The sequence below is a fragment of the Jaculus jaculus genome, chromosome 3 (genome assembly GCF_020740685.1).
Source record: "Jaculus jaculus isolate mJacJac1 chromosome 3, mJacJac1.mat.Y.cur, whole genome shotgun sequence".
In the NCBI taxonomy this organism is placed as follows: Eukaryota; Metazoa; Chordata; class Mammalia; order Rodentia; family Dipodidae; genus Jaculus; species Jaculus jaculus.
In genome coordinates, this window is record NC_059104.1 from 4,056,624 (window position 1) to 4,077,763 (window position 21,140).

The window sequence follows — 21,140 nt, forward strand, 5'->3', positions numbered from 1 at the left end:
GGCACGTCTGCTCTTCACACCGAGCTCCATCTCAAGCCTCCCAACGCATGCAGCAGATACGGAAACAGTCGTGTTCAAAGCCACTGCCAGGGAGCGGGAGTGCTTATCTCAAACAGCATGGCTTCTTGCGCTGGGCTGTCAACGTGATCTCCTCATGGAAAAGGACAGCGCAGCTTCCAGGGCGGCATGGATAAAGGGGACAACTTCCCTCCATTTGGAGAGATCTCGCTGAGACCATGTTCAACAGCTAAGGCCATTCATCCAGCTTCTGACTCCTTACTGGATTTCACAGTCTCTTGTGTCCTCCACAACTAGGAAACACCAATTAGGACACAGTTTGATCAAATGATACAAAGGTGGGTCTCATGCATGGTGTTGCTTTTCAATGAGTCTTACAGTTGCCTCCGAAGTTACAAAAAACACAGACTCTCCACACCCGGAGGAAAATGTGACACACTCCTAGGGCCGAACAGGTTCACTACTCCTTGCCTACGTGCTAATGTCCAGTAATTTCCAATTGTGCCATCAGTATCATTCCATGAGACAAATTAACTAGAGAGGTGCCTACCTGATGTCACACGGACCTGCATTTCTGTGGGCAATACCAGTTATTCTGAATTAGTCACTTTGCTTCTGAGATTTTACCTGAAGTCCTTCTTCCAAGGATGAAAAGAGTCCTTGCTAAATAATTCAGATGTAAACTCATATTGCTGTGCATTTGTCCCAGGATTGATTTTTCTATTGACTATTTACCCAAAGGTGAAGTGGCATTTGCTGACATTTATGGAAATTAAACGGCGGAAGTGCCCTGGCTGGCTCAACACTGAATATTAGTGTTTCAAATGCAAATCGAATTTCTACTTAATGCTAACAAGATGTTGAAGGAAAAAAAAATGCCAGAAAAATCATTTGAAAAATACAGTCTGTAATACCAAGCTACACCTAAGTAATTTCCGAGGATGTGGCTTAAACAGGGATGTTTGTGGTCTTTGTTTGCTGGCTTTGAGACAGCGTCTCACTCTGTAGTCCAGGCTGGTCTGGGATTAATATATAGCTCAGGCTGGTATCCTGTTTATAGTGCTGCTGCCTCAGGGCCCGGAGTAGCTAGGACAACAAGGCATGAGCCACCATGTTTGGCTGTAAAGTGTGTAATTATTGGGGTAGGCATTGTAACGTATGTGATTATTGGGGTAAGCATGCCTCTTTATAAAAAAAGAAATCAATAAATTTATTTGAAAGTTTAAGTGGCATTTGTGGTTTTGACTGAAAAGTGCTGTTTATTTTTTCCTGATTTAGGGAAACTCATTTATGTCTCAGTTCCATTAAATTCACTGATTCTGATTCTTGTTGACCTCAGTTTAATACAGGGAAAGGTGGAGGTCTGGGTTCCTTGCGTGGAAAGTGTGTGGCGGGCACAGCGGCCTGGAGCGAGTAGCCAGACCCATTTCTGGGCTCCTCCCACCCCCCTGGGTCTGAGTTCTTGCATGGACAGTGTGTGGGTGGGCATGGGGTCTGGAATGAGTAGGTCAGACCCCTGTATCTGGGCTTCTCCCACCTCCCCAGTCCGGGTTGCTGCACTGGCAGGTGTCCTGGAGGGCACAGTACCAAGCAGGCAAGACCCCCGTTCCCTTGCTCCTTCCAGTCCCCTGCTCTGGTCCCACGGTGCTTTGCTTGGAGAGGCCTGGTCCCTGTGTGAGCTGTGGAATCAGGCCTTTTGCCCTGGTACCCTGACTGGCCACCAACTTTCAATGTCACCTGAGTCAGAGGGTGAATGGGCCAAAGGACAAAAACTTGCTTCCTCCTCAATAAAACCAAGACTCTTCCAAAAATGGGTAGATGACAATGCAAAAAAGCCAACAAAAGTCAGAAAACTAAAAGGTCTCCACCAAGGATGCCTAGTCCTACAATGGAAAACCTCCAATGAAATCATAGAGAAATCAAGAGAAATTCATTAACCAAATGAAAACACAACAACCAATGAGACCCTGATTAAGAAACAAAAATCTCTGAACTTGAAGCAAACTATCAAAGAACCAACAATGAAATTGAGCAGTATAGTCTCCTAGAGCATTCAGCTTTTGGCAGTAGGCGTAACTTGATTGAAGCAAACATTAGAATCATCTAAAGAGATATGAATAAATTGAAGGTAAGTCAAGCAATGGAAGACCTCAACAACCGGTTGATTAAGCTTAATGAAAATTTGATCAAATACAAAAATGAAGTACAGGAAACATCAAGAAAATCAGAAATTGAAATTGTACCCCAAAAAAGATATGGACATGATGCAAAATAACACACAGAAAACAAAAATCAAATAGAATTATAAAAACCTCTCTAGAACCACTCACCAACAGAGTTAATCATGTGGAAAACAACCTCTGACCTGGAAGATAAGACAAAAGAAATCGATCAGGAGACCAAAAATTTGCTAAGTTCAAAAAATCAAGTGAACAGAATATGAGGGAACTGTGGGACACTCTGAAATGACCAGACATATGGATCGTGGTACACTAGAAGGAGAGGAAATCCAGACAAGAGGCATAGAGAACATGCTCAACAAAATCATCAAAGAAAATTTTCTGAATCTCTCAAAAGAGAGGCCCATCTGGATATAAGAAGCCCACAGAACACTAAGCAGACTCCAACCGAACATTTCGAAGTCTGAAAATCTATGGCTTCCAACCCAACCTACTTTATCTCTCAAAAGTATCCCTCTTAATAGATGGTGAAAGAAAAACTTTCCATGAAAAAAAGTCACACTATGATTAAATGAACATAAAGCCAAATATACAGAGAATGCTTGAGGGAATACTCCACACAGAACAGTCAGACAACCAATCATCACCACAAGAAGAAGATCACAATAACCAAAATGCACCAGGCTCAAAACAGTACATAACACAAGAAAGCACTAAACTCCCCAAAACACTTCATCATGGCAGGGATTAATGCTAACCTCACAGTAATAACCTTAATACTAATGGTCTTAACTCATCCATCAAAAGGCACAGGTTATTAGACTGGATCAAAAACTGGACCCTTCTATGTGCTATCTTTAAGAAACCCACCTCACCATTAAAGATAGACACCTCCTCAAGGTGAAAGGTTGGAAAATAATATTCCAAGCAAATAGAAATAAAAAAAGTGGGTGTTGCTATATTAATATCTGATAAAATAGACTTCAAACCAAAAGAAATAAAAAGGAACAAAGAAGGCCACTTCTTACTCATCAAGAGAATTGTCCAATATGAGCACATCACTGTTATAAATACATATGCACCAAACACAGGGGCACCACAGTTCATAAAACAAAGTCTATTCAACAATAAAACAGAAATAAACACCAACACCATCATAGTTGGAGACTTCAATATTTCAATATCATCAATAGACAGATCATCCAAGCAGAAAATCAACAGGGAAATAACAGAGCTCAACATCATAGACCAACTAGACCTAACGAATATCTACAGAACTTTCCACCCCAGTGCTATAGAATACACATTCTTCTCAGCAGCCAATGGAACCTTCTCTAGAACTGACCATATATTAGGCCATAAAGCATGCCTTCATAAAGTCAGGAAAATTGAAGTCACTTCCTGCATCACGTCAGATTACATGCTTTAAAGCTAGGAATTAACAACAAGAGACACATTAAGAACTCCACCAGCTCCTAGAGACTAAAGAACACACTTTTAAACAATGAGTGGATCATGAAAGGAATCAAAAAAGAAACTGTAAAATTCCTAGAATTGAATGATAATGAAAATACAACTTAACAAAACTTATGGGACTCAATGAAGGCAGTCCTAAGGGGAAAATTCATAGTCCTAAATGCCTTCATTACAAAGACAGAGAGATCCCAAATCAATAACCTGACTCCACCTAAAGGCACTGGAAAAACAAGAAGAATCCAACCCAAAGAGCTCCAGATAGAAAGAAATAATCAAGATTAGGTAGTAAATTAATGAATTAGAAACTAAGAAAACAATTTGAAAAAAAATCAATGAAATGAAGAGCTGGTTCTTTGAAAAAAAAAAAAAAGGATTAAACCCCTGGCCAAACTGATCAAGCAAAAAAAAGAGAGGGAGAAAGAGAGAGAGGGAGGGAGAGAAAGAGGAGAGAAGTCTCAAATTAAGAAAATCAGAAATGAAAAAGGAGAGATCACTACAGACATCAATGAAATTAGAAGAATCATCAGGGCATACTTCCAAAACCTCTACTCCACAAAATTAAATAATCTGGAAGAAATGGATGAATTCCTAGACACATACCACCTACCAAAACTAAACTCAGAGCAGATTAATCTCCTAAGCAAACATATTACATCAATGGAGATTGAAAAGGTAATTAAAAACCTCCCCAAAAAGGAAAGTCCAGGACCAGATGGCTTCTCAGCTGAATTCTATCAAACCTTCATTGAAGAACTGAAGCCAATTTTTCTCAACCTATTCCACATAATCAGAGACCAGGGAATCCTACCCAATTTCTTTTATGAAGCTAGCATCATCCTAATATCAAAACCAGACAGAGATGCAACAAGGAGAGAAAATTTTAGTCCTATATCCACAATAAACTTAGATGCAAATATCCTGAACAAAATCCTTGCAAACTGAATTCAACAACACATCAAAAGCATTATCCACCTTGATCAAGTAGGCTTCATCCCAGGGATGCAGAGATGGTTCAACATATGGAAATTGGTCAAGGTAATACACCACATAATTAAACTGAACCACATGATCATCTCAATTGATGCAGAGAATACCTCTGACAAAATGCCACACTACTTCATGGTCAAAACACTGGAAAGAATAGGCATGGTGGGTTTATATCTCAACACAATAAAGGCTATATATAAAGCTCCTAAAGCCCAAATAATTCTTAATGGGGAAAACTCAAGGAGTTCCCACTGAGATCAGGAACAAGACAAGGATGCTCACTCTCACCACTGCTCTTCAACACAGTACTAGAAGTCCTAGCATAGCAATAAGTCAGGAAAAAGAAATAAAAGGGATTCAAATTGGAAAGGAAGAAGTCAAGTTAGTTCTATGTGCAGATGACATGATCCTGTATATATACACACACACATCCTGAAATTCTCCTTCTCAAAACTTCTAAAGGTGATAAATTCTTTAGCAAAGTGGCAGGATACAAAATCAATGCACATAATTCAGTAGCTTTTTTATATGCAATGGACAAAAATACAGAGAAAGAAATCATTGAGGCTATCCCATTTTCAATAGCAACAAAAAAGTTAAATACCTTGGAATAACACTAACACAGGATGTGAAAGGACTATATATTGAAAGCATAAAAACAATCAAGAAAGAAACAGAGGACTCGAGAAGATGGAAAGACCTCCCATGCTCCTAGATAGGTATAATTAATTTTGTGAAAATGGCAATTCTACCAAAAGTAATATACAGATTTAACACAATATAAGTAACAATACCAATATCAGTCTTCACAGAGATTGAAAAAAATGATGTCAAAATTCATATGGAATGGCAGAAGTCCTCAGATATCCAAACATATCCTCAGCAAAAGAAACACCTCTGGTGTTATCACCATACCTAATCTAAAGCTATATTTTACAAGGCCATAGTGACAAAAACAACACGGTACTGGAATGAAAACAGAAACACAGACCAATGGAACAGAATTGAAGACTCAGACCTTAGGACAAGCAGCTATAGCTGCTTGATCTTTGACCAAGGTGCCAATACTGTAGACTGGAGAAAAGACAGCATCTTTAACAAATGGCATTGGACAAACTGGATGACCATATGTGTAAAAATGAAATTAGACCCACTCATCTCACCATACACAATAATCAAGTCCAAATGGATTAAAAACCTCAATATAAGAACTGAAACTTCAACTACTGGAAGAAAAAAAACAAGAGTCACTCTCCAAGATCTAGAACTGAGAAAAGGCTTCCTGAACAAAACCCCAGTAGCCAAGGAAATTAAACAAGCACTCAACCAATGAGATCTCATGAAACTAAGAAGCTCCTGCTCAGACAAACATGCCATAAGCAGAGCCAACAGATTTCCTACTAAATGGGAGAAAATCTTTGACAGCTATACCACTGACAGAAACCTAGTATCTAGAATAGACAAAGAACTCAGAAAAGTAAACAATAAAAAAATCAAACAACCTACTCCAAAAGTGGCATAGAGAACTAAATAGGGAGTTCCTGGAGGAAGAATTACAAATGGATAACACACACTAAAGAAAATGTCAGATCTGCCTCCAGTGACATGGCCCCTCCAGCAGGCTGCTGAAGACTTAGCAGAAAGTTTCAGCCTAATCAAAAAATACATGAGGCTATGGAGGATATGTGTTCACATTCAAACCACCACATAACCCTACCTGTCCTGGAGAATATCAGGGGCCTCCTTTACAACCTCTACATGCACTGATATGTTTGAGATCATGAAGGGATGTCTCAGAGTGTCCTCTTGTTTTAGGAGATTAACTCTGCTGAGGAGGAAAACCAAGTGAACTGGTCTTTGAGAAAACTTTTAGGAGTTACAAACTCCATGGAAATAGAATAGTGTATGTGTGTGTTGACATACATTGTGTATGTGTGCAGTGGTGCAGTAGGGTACCAGTGAATATTTTTATGTTAAATTCCTGAGAAGTAATATTGTAATAATTCTACCAATTGGAGTGGCCTGACTTTTATTGACTAAGGGATAAGAATGGCTGGACAGCAGAAGTTAGGCTCCTTAATAAGGCATAAAATAAGAATGCTTAGCAGCAGCAGGGAAGTACCAACTGCTAAGTCAAACACCTGAGGACCAGGAAGTAGGTAGGTCACCCGATGGGCCGTGACAGCTCAGCCACACCGACCAGCAGCAGGCTGACGAAGCAGAGGGTTTCTGTTATTCACAGGAAGGCCAGGATCTGATGAGTAGAGACCTGGGTTCCCTGGGTGCCTGTGGCCTCTTCTTGAGCCAGACAGGGTTCCATACACAGGAACGGGATGGGAAGGGTCAAGACATGTGGCTTGTGTGAACAAGGTTGGAAGTGAGGGGTCGCATCACTACTGGCTAGTCTCAGTCATAGACTGCTTTTCTCCATGAGGGCATTTGGGAACATAAGAGTCTAGTTAGGGATGTGAAAGGAGGAGAGGGCTTGGACAAGGCATAGCATCAGTCACTGGCCTCAGGGTCATCAGAGTGCTTTGGACACTCAGACTCCACCAGAGTGCCATAGACACACAGTGGGGAAAACACAGTTGTGAGATTAAAGTACTAAAGGAAAGAAAAATGGATGTCAGGAGGAATTAGGAAGGTTAGAAAAGATTTTGCCAAAGTAGGCAACATATGAGAGCAAATCTTTTAAATCAAGACTTCTTTCTAAAAATAGGTAATAAAATCACCTCCAAGTGTATAAAATTAATTTAAATCCACTTGGGCTTCAACTCTGGGCTTTTTATATCATTGACTTTATGACACTTTCCATCACACAGTTGGTCTGTTTTAGAACCTGTTTCTGACAGTCAGAAATACAAAAAGACAGTCTCACATAATAGTGTAATCACAGGAATCAGAGAAGATCCAGGACTCCTAGATCTGCTGAGGTCGTAGGATGAATTCTGCTGCTATCACTGTTTCTGATAATACTCACACACAATGGAAATCTGGGACTCAGGTTTTCTGTGCTCTCCTCATTGGGGAGATTTTTAAAAATATTTTATTTTATTTATTTATTTGAGAGAGAAAGAGAGAGAGAATACAGGTGTGTCAGGGCCTTCAGGCACTGCAAACGAACTCCAGATGCATGTGCCACCTTGTGCATCTGGCTAATGTGGGTCCTGGGGAATTGAACCTAGGCTCTTTGGCTTTGCAGGCAAGCACTAAGCCACCTCTCCAGCCCTCATCTGGTATATTTTGAACAGGCACAAAAGTAACATATCTCCCTCCCTCCCTTCCTCTCTCTCTCTCTCTCTCTCTCTCTCTCTCTCTCTCTCTCTCTCTCTCTCTCTCTCTCGCACACACACACACAACACCTTTCCCCAGAGTATGCTCTGCAGCGCATCAGTTTCCACAGTCATGGCTTAAAGAACATCATAATGCAATACATCCATGATGTTATGATGGGCATCTTACATCAAGACTCACACACTACTTTCAGAAGTTCCCTTTTGCAGCTCTGCCTTATAATGGGGGGGGGGGCTCATTTCAAATTCACATAAACTGGTTCTATGAGTAGACGCCTCTCCCTTTACCCTGGATCTACAGCTCAGACACCCCTCCACTGGCCTCACTTCCCCACTGGGCCGTGGGCTCAAGGCAGGGCCCTCGCTCCTCGGATCATAGCCCAGCCTCCCCCGCCCCGCCCCGCATTCTTCCCATGCTGCTGATTGGTTGGTCTTGTCTTTTCCTTGGTGGATTACACACTTGATCTACACTCTGCTTCTTGTTTTCTGTCTTGTGTGAAGGCAAGAGTGTCCACTCTGCAGACCACATATCCCTGGTGGCCATGCCCAGACACTTGCTTTTGGATGAGTGGACAAATGAATGACTGAACGTTCAAGTCTATGCAATCCACTCTCATAGAAGTAGAAAAGGCAGACACATTACCACGTGCCTCACACTGTTGTGCTGTTATTGGTGATGTATGTATGCAACTGCACAGAGCTGTACACTGAACTGTGTTGTTCTTTATGGCAAGAGACGGAAACTTCCAGAGTCGTGCTTGTGACATGCAACTTCCAACTTGCTTCACTTCTGGAGCTGGTCAGCATACACACTATGATTCCACCTCCACAGCCTCCACTCAGTGAGGCAGCTCCTTTGGCCCTGGTTACCAAGGGCACTGGTGTGCTTTGAACGTGGGCTTAAATTAAACATATTTAATTAAGCTGGGGAAGATTATATCATTTTGCTTTGCTTAACTCTTCTGGGATTGCTACTGGTAGACAATTAGATTGAACTGGCAATTTATGGAATTCTGTGTGTTTATAATCTGAAAGTTATTAAAATGCATTTGGCACATTCTCCAGAAGCTCAATCACACGTGTACACACACACACACACACATACACACACACACAGTTACTCACACACTTTGGAAAACATAAAGTAAAGCTGCATAAAAGAAGCCTATGCAACAGAAATGGCAACAGCAGTATAGAGGTAATGTGTGGGCTTGAGGGGCCCCCAAGAAGAGACACACTGGCCCCCACATGCACAGAGGACAGCCACTTCTGGAAACAGGCTCCATGGCGCTCCAGCTACAGGTTACAAGGCCTCATGAAACAAACATCTTCTGTACAACTGCAAAACTTCACCATCCCCTCTGAAAACACATCCCTGCAGCTTAAATCCCACATGTGAAAAACAAGCTTGAGGGGCTCGGGAGATGGTGCGGTGTTCGAGACGCTTGCTTACAAGGCCCAGGCTCAATCCCCCAGTACCCATGGAGATCCAAATGCACAAAGTGCCACCTGAGTCTGGACTTTGTTTGCAGTGGCAGGTGGACCTGGTGTAACCATTCTGTGTGTATGTGTGTGTGTATGGTGCCTTCCTCTCTGAAATAAATAAATAAAAATATTAAAAATAAAACAAACTTGAGAAAGCACAAGCAGCAAGGTAAGAAAAGTTCCTATTTACATGGTTTTGTGGGAACAGTGATGCGAGTGTGTGTGTGTGTGTGTGTGTTAGAACATGTGTGGAGACCAGAGGTTCACACTGATGCCTTCCACGCCTTAATTCTTGAGGCAGGGTCTCTCACTGAGTGAAGCGCTCTTCCGCAGGCTGTGGTGCTGGCTGCTCTCTGCTTCCTGAGAACAGGGGTCGCAGGAGTGTGCCACATGCTCCAAGTTTATGTAGGCCCTGGGGATCTGAACTCTGGTTCTTGTGCATGTGTGGCAGGCATTGTCCTGTCTGAGTTGTCTTTCCCAGCTCTCCCCTCCCCTCCCCTCCCCTCCCCTCCCTCCCCTCCCCTCCCCTCCCCTCCCCTCCCCTCCCCTCCTCTCCTCCCTCCCTCTTTCTTTCTTCCTTTCCTTCTTTCTTTCTTTTTTAACATTAAAAAGATTTTCTTGACTAGAGAAAAAACAAAAACAAAAACAAAAAAACACCACCACAGAGCCTGAGGGAAAAAATAGTCAATCTCACACAATTGACAATTCAGATTTACGGGGGACAGATGCATAAATTGGGTCAGGATGTGTAAAGCCGCTGCACCCCAACTCTCTTGGTGATTTTACTCAAACCCAGTAGCATGCAGAACAGTCAGAAAAGTAAACACAAGAAAGTAAACTTCGAAAGGTGATCTCAACTTGGAGAAGGAAAGCAAAACAAAAGCACAATAAAGGGAAGAGAACCTTGAAGCTGCTCAAGACGGAACCCTTCAGGAAGATCTTTAAGCTGAGAGAAAATGATGGGGGGGGGGGGCGCCCAGACTCAGCAAGGACGGAGGGCACAGGCGATGGTGAGCAACGCGGCTACATAGAGCTCACGCTGCCTGCGAGGTTTTCATGTCGGCAAGCGGATGTGTGATGAGTGTGTTGGGGTGGAGGGCACAGGGGCCAGTACGGTGAACAGACTAAAACCCAGTACACATTGACAGCACTCACTGTAACAGTGACAAATACACGCTTACAGTTAAGGTGTGCGGGAGGGGGGAGGAAAGGGCAGATCAAATAGTCCAAAAGAAGCCGCACTAAGAAACAAAACAAAACAAAAAGGCAAAATAAAACAACAGCAAAACAGTAGGGACAAATAGAAAATACAGAGCAAAACTGAGTCACCCAGGTCCACCCATATCAGGAATCACATTAAACAGATGTTGCTTGTCAGACTAGATAATTCCCATGTGAATGCTGCCTGCAACAAACTCACACTGAACAGAGACTTAAATACACTCAATGTGGAGGGATGAACGGTTCACAGGGAGGGACTGAAAAGTTCCAAAATGACATCCTGATGGAAGGTTCACAGCTAAGAACCCACTAAAATATGCCAAATTGTGCTTTAAAGGTATAGTTTGTGAGGAATAGGAATTATATGTCCATAAAGCCACTTAAAAACTGATTGTGGTGGAAAGATGTAGCTTGCAGGCAAGGATCGAGGAACGATGCCACTGGTGGGGTTTCTTCCTTGAGAAGCTGTGGTGGTCTGAAGGCCTCCGCGTCCAAACCCAGGGCTTCAGCACCCAAAGCTCTCCGCTGTCACAGATGGGTACTTGGGTTCTTCTCTCAGCCGTCAACAGAAAATGAGCAAGGGCACAGACAGAGCTAATTTCTTCTGGCCCACTAGACAGAAAACTGTGCAGCAATGCACACCCCAGAACACACGGGAATTTCATCAAGAGACCACACCCCAGGCTATAAAATAAAGTGCAAGGAGTTAAAGGGACTAGAAGTAAAACAATGTGCGCTCTGCCAACAGGACAGAGACAACCCAGAAATCGGTAACAGAAAGAGGACTGGAAACTCCCAAATACCTAGAAAGTAAAGCACACTGTTTCTAAGAGAGTCCCGGGGGAAATCAGAAACATGTGGAGAGTTATAGGATGCAGCAAACATGGTCTTCAGATGGGAATGCACGAGGCTGTTTTTATTGGGCACAGAAGGAACACCTGGAATAATAATCTACGCTGCTTAAGAAAGTTAAGAAAGAAAATGAAACCCCACACAAGGAGAAAACAGCAGAATGGAGAACAGACGATGGTGACCCAGAAAGGCAATAGAGAAAACCTGTAAAATCAAAAGCTAGTTTTAAAATCTGATCAATAAATTTGATAATCAACTGACCGGGAACACAGAATCAGCAAAGTGTTTGCTGTGTAGGAAAGTGGTGAGGAGAGATATCCAGAATATGTAAAGAATTTCTAAAATCTCCACAGTCGTGCTGCACTGTCAGGAAACAGGAGAGGAATGTATTTGGACCCAGCTCTGAAGACACATGAACACACTTCAAACACCCAGGAAAACATAAAATGAGGCCACACACTATGAATCGAGTAATACTTCCTGTGTAAGCAAAAACAAAACAAGAAACACCTCATTAAATTAAGACCAGGAGAAGTAGAAAAGCCTTTTGAAACCTGAGAAATTAATTTAACCAGTTTAGGAAGTCAAACATTGGAAATGTCCCTACTCAAAACCTGTGCAGTCCCATTTCTAGGGAAACGCAAGGAAGATGTCCCTGGGCACGAGCAAGGCATTATCTGAGCTCACTGCAGCATCTCTGTAAGTGAACTTGGAGAGCTAGTTCTGTCGTTTTCCATCCCAAGTCGTCAAACTATGAACAGTGTTTTTCTTCAGAAATGTGGTGACCATATTAACATAAAACTTGTACTGGAGAAATGTTTCCTGTGGGAAAAACGTGGGGTTTATTGCCTGTGAACATTACCATCTCTGTGCATTCTCTACATGGTTCATGGAGAAGCCCTAGCTTTTCTGAGGACCAAGGCATAGCAGACACAAGACAGATGCAGCAGATGTGTGCCTGTCTGCAGAGCCGCTGTGACTGCCTGTGGAGACTTCTGCACCCCAAGGTGGCCAGGCAGCGACAACACTCTTCAGGGCACAGTTGTCCCGACATGACACCCTCCCTGTGTCCACTAGCTGCCTCTCTGCCCAGCTTTCTGAAGGAACATGAATCGTGTCCACTTGGGCTGATCCAGTGGAAGGTGTTCCATTTCACCTGAAATTGATGCTCAGAAGAAACATCAAGAGAGTAATGAATGAGTCACAATGGAAAAAGTCCTATTTTAGCAACATCGAGGAAAGAAGACCAACAAGAGAAAACAGCTGTAGAAACATCTGTAGGGAGCGATGCACTTATTCACACTTAAAAAGCACGCATGGTGAGGGCATGTCCTCACGGACAGCGGAGGTATGGACCAGCTACATTCTATAAGTTCAGTGCAGCTGCAGTTCTGTAGACTTGGGGTGAGGACTCACTTCTGGCCTGGCAGAAGTGATGGCACTGAGATCCCCAGTATTGATTTCTCTAAAAACACCACTACAAAGCTAATATGGAAGAATACTAACATTTATTAAAGTTGTAGTGTTTTCCCATCTATTGTCCTTTTTAAAATATAAATTCTGAGGCTGGAGAGATGGCTTAGTGGTTAAGCGCTTGCCTGTGAAGCCTAAGGACTCTGGTTCAAGGCTCAATTCTCCAGGACCCACATTAGCCAGATGCACAAGGGGGAACTCGTGTCTGGAGTTCGTTTGCAGTGGCTGGCGGCCCTGGTGGGCCCATTCTCTCTCCCTCTCTGTGTCTCTTTCTCTCTCTGCGTGTGTGTCATGCTCAAATAAATAAATAAAAATCAACAAAAATAAAAATATACATATAAATTTGGAATATTTCACATGCCACACACATACATCAATATGTTTCAGATGACATCTGTTTCGTTCACGTCAAATCTTGTATTAGGAACATGAGGAACATGGGCCCTGGCAGGAGGGGAATCCATGACAGTAAGTGCAAGCATTTTTCTGATAATTTATAATATTCCAGACAGCATGGTAGCTATGCCACAGATATCTTCTTTAAACATCCTGAAAATAATTACTGTCTTTTATACCTACGTGTTCACAGATCTGGGAGTCGTGCTTAGCACTCCTTTTCCTTTAATTCAGCTGCGCTCCTAACATGGCCTTAGCTGGGATTTGCATGTGGACACGTGCTCTCCGGCGTTGCTGCTCCAACGCACCGGGACTGCTGACTGCGGACTTTCTGCAGGACAGTGTGCAGAGATCTCATGATCTCTCTCTCTTTTTTCCCTTTCAAAAGTCAATATTCTAATGTTTCATTCTTTTAACATTTCTTACAGTTGAATTTCCCTCAGTATCTTAAGTATGAAAACACTGCATATGAACATACTTAGGTTGCATATATAGAGAGAGCACATTGTATGATGAGAAAATACACTATAAAGGGGTTTCCTTTTGCTTTTTAAAGTTCTATTATGTCAGCAGGGACGGGCCTTTCTCTGTGGGAAGTGCTGCTGCTTCACTCTCACCATCAAAGTAATTTACCGCCTTCATTTCTTGCACATAGTATGTAAGCCATGAGTGCTGAATACTGATTTCCCGGAACCTTCGTTATGTGAAAGTGCTTTCTGTGCTTGTCTCTGTCTGTCTGTAGCTCAGAAAGATAGATGGATAATCAGATAAGCATATAAATAAATAAGATAGAAGCTTGACAGATAGACTGATATGTATAAACAGACAACACATGACAGAAATAGGTAGATAGACAGATCCTTTTGAAAGGATTCTCTAATTTCTGGTCTATATGCTTGGAAACCACCCGTGTGTGGCTGAACGAACGTGTCTACATCTCTTTGTTTCCTCCAACACAGGTCATTCAGTATAATGCTGTGATCATCTCTAGCAGTCCACTCTACAAACAATGAATGAAGATAGAAGGTGCTGGATTTATTTAGTATCCTGCAACTCTTAATTTTGTTGATATATGGCATTGCAAAAAGGTTTGTTTGATGGTTCAGTAAAACAAACCACATGACAATTTGCTTCTTGCGGCAGGTCGATTTTGTATTGATTATGTTCCTATGTTCATTGGCAGTGGTGTCAGGGCTGGGAGAGGAGCTTATTAACATCCTGGGAGCTGCACTGTCATGCTTTGCTCAAAAATCATCAATGATTTCTTACAATTAATATGTGGATATGGCCAGTAGCCAATGTTCAAAATAACTGTATGTTCTGTTTTGTTTTTTAAAAGGAATGGCTTTTAAAGCATGGCCCATAACAAGAATGAAACTAAAAGTGACACAGCACCCAGTATTACTGCAGAGAATGGGCTGTGAGAGGAATGCGACAACATCCAGGGAAAGTGCTGAAGCTAAGTAATACATGAATAAACTGAGCCAAGTGCCCACGAAGCAGCAAGCACCTCAGCGCTCTATGCTCGTGGACCTCACTGGACCTGCGAGCTCTTGGCCTCCGGCCGCTGGCCCCTTTCCCCTGCCCCTGCTCTGCGTGTCATGTCGGCGACCCGCCCCCAGCGTCAGGCTACCCAGCCCCGGGTCAGCAGCAGGCAGTCTTTCCTGGCTGGAAGATATCCACATGTCACTCGCTGCTGGCTTTTTCTCTCTGGCGTGACATCATGCCAAATAGCATCAACTTGAGAGAAAACTACTCAAATCTAATAAAGGGTACACAGGCAAATTCCATTTTACTTCTGTAAATGCCGTCTAGTCTCAACCATCTGCAGTGATCCTCTAACCCAGGAGGCAATAGCGTGGAGTCCACAGAGCTCCTCCGAGAGCTGGGCTGCGGAATCCGCGCCATCGTCCACTTGCGCTGGCCTCCCTCATCCTCAGCGCTGCGGGAAGTCGCGCTTTACCATGAGCCGTGGCACACACGCGGAACCTGCTACACGAGGACTGTAAATGGCACGGCCGTGGCAAAGGCTTCGTGGTTTTCATCTGCTTTCAGCACAAGCAACTTCCATTCCTTTCATGTAAAGCCGTTTTGTTTTGCAAATTGACAAAAAGCTGTAGTGAAATGTTATATAAACTATATTTTGCATTTTTGTATTGAGACAAGAAGAAACTACAATTGACTGAAGCTCTGATACTATCAGGGTCAGCCAGGGCTAGAGGTAGAATGTGTGCTTACCATGCATGCATAGGGCTGAGGATTCAACACGCAGCACCAGAATAAAATAATAATGTGAAATAACAAGAGTTGTATATCTAGTGTAAAAAAAGGCTTATTTTGAAGCAAGCTGACATTTATGAATAACCATAATTAAGTTAGTGTGCCAGTCAAGTGTGGTCTGCAGGCGCTGGGTTCAGACTGGACAACTTCGCAGGTGTGGGCTCCTCAGAAAGTGCAGGGACAGGAAGTCAGAGGGAAAGTTTGGACAGGTGGGTGAGTTCTCAGATTTCCTTTGACTTTGTCCCTCTGCCGCCTTTGGATAAAGGTCACCAGAAGTTCCCCCAGGCACAACATCTATGCTTTCTTTTTTTTTTTTATTTTATTTTATGTTTTGAGGTAGGTTTTCACTCTAGCTCAGGCTGGCCTGGAATTCACTATGTACATCTGTGTTTGCTTTCCCTTATGTTTTAAGTCTCCTGCCTCATCTACGGTAGACAGAGTACAGAACCACTATTGCACTTGTGTGGGCATCACAACCAGTTATTTGCTGCTAAGTAGGTTAGACCATGAGTTGCTTGGAGAGATACTGGTTATTTCCCCCAGTCGCCCATGTAGCACCTTCTGGCACTAGATACACTGACTGTCTGGGGAACAACTCTCTCCTGGCTTCCAGCCATGCAGTTCCATTTTACGTGTCAGCTGTGTATGGTGTCTTCAGCAATAGGGTCTTACCACTAATCTTTGGTGGGTCATCAAGTACTCTGACAGAAATCTGCCATTCTTTTAGGAAACTTTGTAGGTTTCTCTGATCAAAAGCTCATTGTGGATGATAACCCCATGTTGGTACTGGGAGTCACAGGTCAGTCCCCACTAAGAAAATGAGGAATATAACTAATATACAAGAGTTAGGGAGGAGAGAGAGAGAGAGGGAGAGGGAGAGGGAGGGAGGGAAGATGTACAAGGTTTAGGTCAGTCTTGATCCTACCCTCTCCAGTGTCTTGTGGTTCAGGTGTTTCCTATAAGGCCTGGTGAGGGTTCAGCCATTTGGTCTGCCTTTTAGGAAGTAGAATTTTATGGTACCATTGCCGTTTGGGTCTAGATTAGTGTTTCCCACCCCTCCTATGCCCCCTCCCTCCCCCTCCGTCCCGGTGTCGGGTCCACGAGACGCTTGCTGGGCGTGTCAGGCATCTCACGCGGGCCTCCTGCTCACTTCCCTCAGCCTGCCAGGGAGGCAGGTGAGGCAGGTGAACGAACGGGACCAGCAGTCGGCAAGCCAGACCAAACATGCCCGCTTGCTATGGCTCTTTAGAACAACAAGCTGAGCGACAGGACACCCAGCTCCTTAGGGTGGTGATGCTAATTACACAAACACAGAGGCCCTGCAGGCGGGATCCACGGCTTCCCGTCAGTCTCTTGAGACAGGCCCGCCCACTACGGAATTCCTGTGGAACTGAACTGGCAGAAAACCTAAAATGCAGCATGCCTCTCTGAGTCCAGACTTCCTCTATAAATGTCACTCAGAAATAAATCCTGGGAGACACGCGGCCATTAAACCAGTGTCACATAGCTCGCAGCTCCTCGGGAGTGGGGAGCACGTCGCAGCACGAGAGCTACGGCCAGCGTGGCAGAAGAGGAAGTTGGATCTCCGCATCCTGCATCCTGGGGAGATACGCCTGGAAGTGACCGGAGGTTTTGTCTTCCTCAGAGGGGCGAGCCCTAGAAAACAGCCTCTTGGAAACTGGGGATGGAAAGGCCTCCCAATGACCCTTCCCACATGCTCGGGTCCTTAGCTCACGAGAGAACGAAGGGCAAGGTCCGGGGGCACGGCTCTGTGGGCACCCTCTCAGAACTGTGCCCGTTCTCCGGGTAGCACCGTGCAGTGGAGGCGGGAGAGGGTGCTGGATGGCCAAACACGGAGCTGTAATGCTGAGAAGGCCACGTCTGTGACAGGCAAACCATGTCCACAACCAGGACTGTCTGTGGAAATCACAGACAGGGCGCTGTCTAGCTTATGAGCCTAAGCAGAGGCGTCTCTTGGTGGGAGGTGGGGGGGGGGGACGGAAACAGCCTATGATCGTCACCAAACAGCATTCCCTATCTCAGCACCTACACATCAGGGCAAGTGACTTGTGCAGATTGCCTGCTGTGCGATTTATTTTTAAGATTAAAATTATTGATTTTTCTCACTCCCTCATCAGTGTTACTTAAGAAAATCCCAGTGCACGCTGTCGATGGACCTATGAGGTACTAAATATTCTGATGAGAGCGACCCTTAGCTGGACAGATGGGTCCATGAAACATCTGCCTTCTTGGCTGACACTGTCAGATTTTAATGTAGATATTTGACATAATGAAAGTTGTACCTTCATCAAAAGTAATAATGCAGCCGCTGATGCTACATGACTTGAATGGGCTGGTGATAAGGGCTTTATGACTGCTTGTATGTGCCACCCTGAGTGCAGTCCACATAAGGGTAATCATTAAAAGCAGTGTTTAAAGCACACCATAATAGCGAATAAGGTAAAATTCTGTTATGTAAATCCTTCCTCTTTCTGAATAAACTGATGCTTTTTATTTTCTCCTGGACAACCTTTACCTTGGAATAGTCTCCAAAGATAAACAAAACAAGTATTAGCTGGACGCTGTAAAGCATATGAGACAGCTTTGAAACAGGGGTGTTCTCATTGTGGTCAGCATGTCCGTTAGGGTCCACATATGCTTCGTGTTCACTCCCCACTGCATGCTGTGACACCTGAAGTACATGTGGTGAGCAACGGTGAACTCTCTGAACTCTGCTCAGGGCAGGAAACAGAGCTTACCATAACATATCATACTTCTGCACCACCAAGCCCAGCTACATCTACAACATTCTGCTCAGAAGTGTGCTGACCAGAGAGTCTCTACCACCACAGCACAACAATGTACACAACATTCTGCCCAGAAGTGTGCTGACCACAGAGAGTCTACCACCACAGCACAGTGATGTCCACAACATTCTGCCCAGAAGTGTGCTGACCAGAGAGTCTCTACCACCACAGCACAGCGATGTCTACAACATTCTGCTCAGAAGTGTGCTGACCAGAGAGAGTCTACCACCACAGCACAGCGATGCCTACAACATTCTGCCTAGAAGTGTGCTGACCAGAGAGTCTCTACCACCACAGCACAGCGATGTCCACAACATTCTTCTCAGAAGTGTGCTGACCAGAGAGTCTCTACCACCACAGCACAGCGATGTCTACAACGTTCTGCTCAGAAGTGTGCTGACCAGAGAGTCTACCACCACAGCACAGTGATGTCTACAACGTTCTGCTCAGAAGTGTGCTGACCAGAGAGTCTACCACCACAGCACAGTGATGTCTACAACATTCTGCCTAGAAGTGTGCTGACCAGAGAGTCTCTACCACCACAGCACAGCGATGTCTACAACATTCTGCTCAGAAGTGTGCTGACCAGAGAGTCTCTACCACCACAGCACAGCGATGTCTACAACGTTCTGCTCAGAAGTGTGCTGACCAGAGAGTCTACCACCACAGCACAGTGATGTCCACAACATTCTTCTCAGAAGTGTGCTGACCAGAGAGTCTACCACCACAGCACAGCGATGTCTACAACATTCTGCCCAGAAGTGTGCTGACCAGAGTCTCTACCACCACAGCACAGTGATGTCTACAACATTCTGCCCAGAAGTGTGCTGACCAGAGAGTCTCTACCACCACAGTACAGTGATGTCCACAACATTCTACTTAGAAGTATGCTGACCAGAGAGTGTTTCCACCACCATAGGATAGCGATGTCTACAACATTGTGCTCAGAAGTGTATTTATTTATGTTTTGGACATTTCTACACATGCAGAAAATTGGAAGCAGCAGGGATGGAGGAGAGAGAATATCAGGCCTTAGAAGCATAAAGAAGAATTGAGAATATCTCAAGCTCTCCAGTCTAGGAACAATATGTGACAGTCATAGTGTCACAAGTGCCTTCCATGAGTTAATTTTACTTGTCACCTCATGTAGGAATATACAGGATCCTACCTGGGTCGTGTGACTCTCCCGATGTCTCTGAAATGAGGACGTCCCTGTGCCACTCAGACACAACCTGGAGCAGCTGTCATCCTCGGTTAAACCTACAGAGATCAACACAGAGCCATTGTTAAGTTGGTTGTCCTTCTAGTAAACCAGGTGACATCTGTACTTACTGTAACAAATGAATACTGTTATCTTTCACACGTTGAACTTTAGTAAGCACTCACTGAGCAGTCCACCTTGCAGGGAAATGGGATATAATGCAGTGCTGCCATTTCGGCACAAAAGGAAACACACAGGCAGAGATGAAACAGAGGTGAACAGACTGGTCACTGAGGCCCAGGAGTGTATGCAGAAGCACTGGCTAGAAGGGAAGCCTGTGGCTGGTGACACTTCCTGCCTGGAATACTTTGGAAGGAGTTTTCATGTCATTTTTGGGGCACTGAGAAGAAAATCAGAAAGATGAGTCACATGGATCTGCGTGTCATGTGGACAACATGGCTGATAGCAGAATTGTGTTCCAAGAGGGGAAGAGATTGGGTGAAGTGTCATGGGAGAAGGAAAGTCAACTAATCCTAGTACAGCAATTCCTTTTTTTCTCATGTGTGTGTGTGTGTGTGTGTGTGTGTGTGTGTGTGTGTGTGTGTGCTCATGCACACACGCCCTGTGTGCCCATATGTGGAGGCCATAGGAGGAGGACAGGTGTCCTCTATTGCTCTTCAGCATTGTTTCCTTGAGACAGATTCTCACAGAACCTGGACCTGCTTTTGTTTATTTTCTTCTGGACACACTTGCTGACCAGGAATTCCCACTAATTCTCCTGTCTCTGCCCCGCTCAGGATTGGAATTCCAGGCATGTGTCGCCATGGCTGGGTTTTGTGTGGGTGCGCGGGGATCAAACTTCAGGTGCTCATGCTTGTGCGTCAAGCTCTCCTACTTGCTACGTGATTTCCCCAGGCTATAACATGCCATTTTACGAAAAGATTTTTTGAGGTAGGGTCTCATTCTAGCCCAGGCTGACCTAGCATTCACCCCATAGCCTAGGATGCCTTCAACCTCATGGAGGTCGTCTTACCTCAGCCTCCCAAGTGCTGAGATTAAGGCATGAACAACCATGTCTAGATTACCATATACCTATTCCTAACCAATTACACCGAATATGACCCTAAGGAAACGTACATGCATGTCCTTCCCACAAGAGACAGACATCCTGATGAAACACCAAGTGATTTCATTAATTACCCTTCATGACAGAGGACTATTTCTTTGGCCTCAGCATTTGGGCTGTATTATTTCTTTGTTCCGGGCTGTCCTTGGTTGGCACTCTACTAAAGGCTAGAAGCACCCTGATCCATGATAACCAAAATTGTTTTGGGACATTGATAAATGTGGCCTGGGGACAGATTTGTCCCTCTACAATGGTTGACAGCCATGTGTAGTGCCCCAGGTGCCAGGATTAATAAACATGGACAGATAAGAAGATAAAAAGTGAAACAACTGCCCAATGGAGTGA

At 44.1% G+C, this 21,140-nt stretch overlaps 1 protein-coding gene across 4 annotated transcripts in view; it reads right to left on the minus strand.

The window, feature by feature from the left end:
- Positions 1-21,140, minus strand: part of Myo16 (myosin XVI) — a 524,203-nt gene that overhangs the window by 11,530 nt on the left and 491,533 nt on the right. For all 4 annotated transcript variants that reach the window (XM_004663404.3, XM_045145894.1, XM_045145893.1 and 1 more), the window contains one exon: positions 19,637-19,728. In XM_004663404.3, coding sequence (XP_004663461.2) covers positions 19,637-19,728 — 92 coding nt within the window. The remainder of the gene's footprint in view (positions 1-19,636; positions 19,729-21,140) is intronic.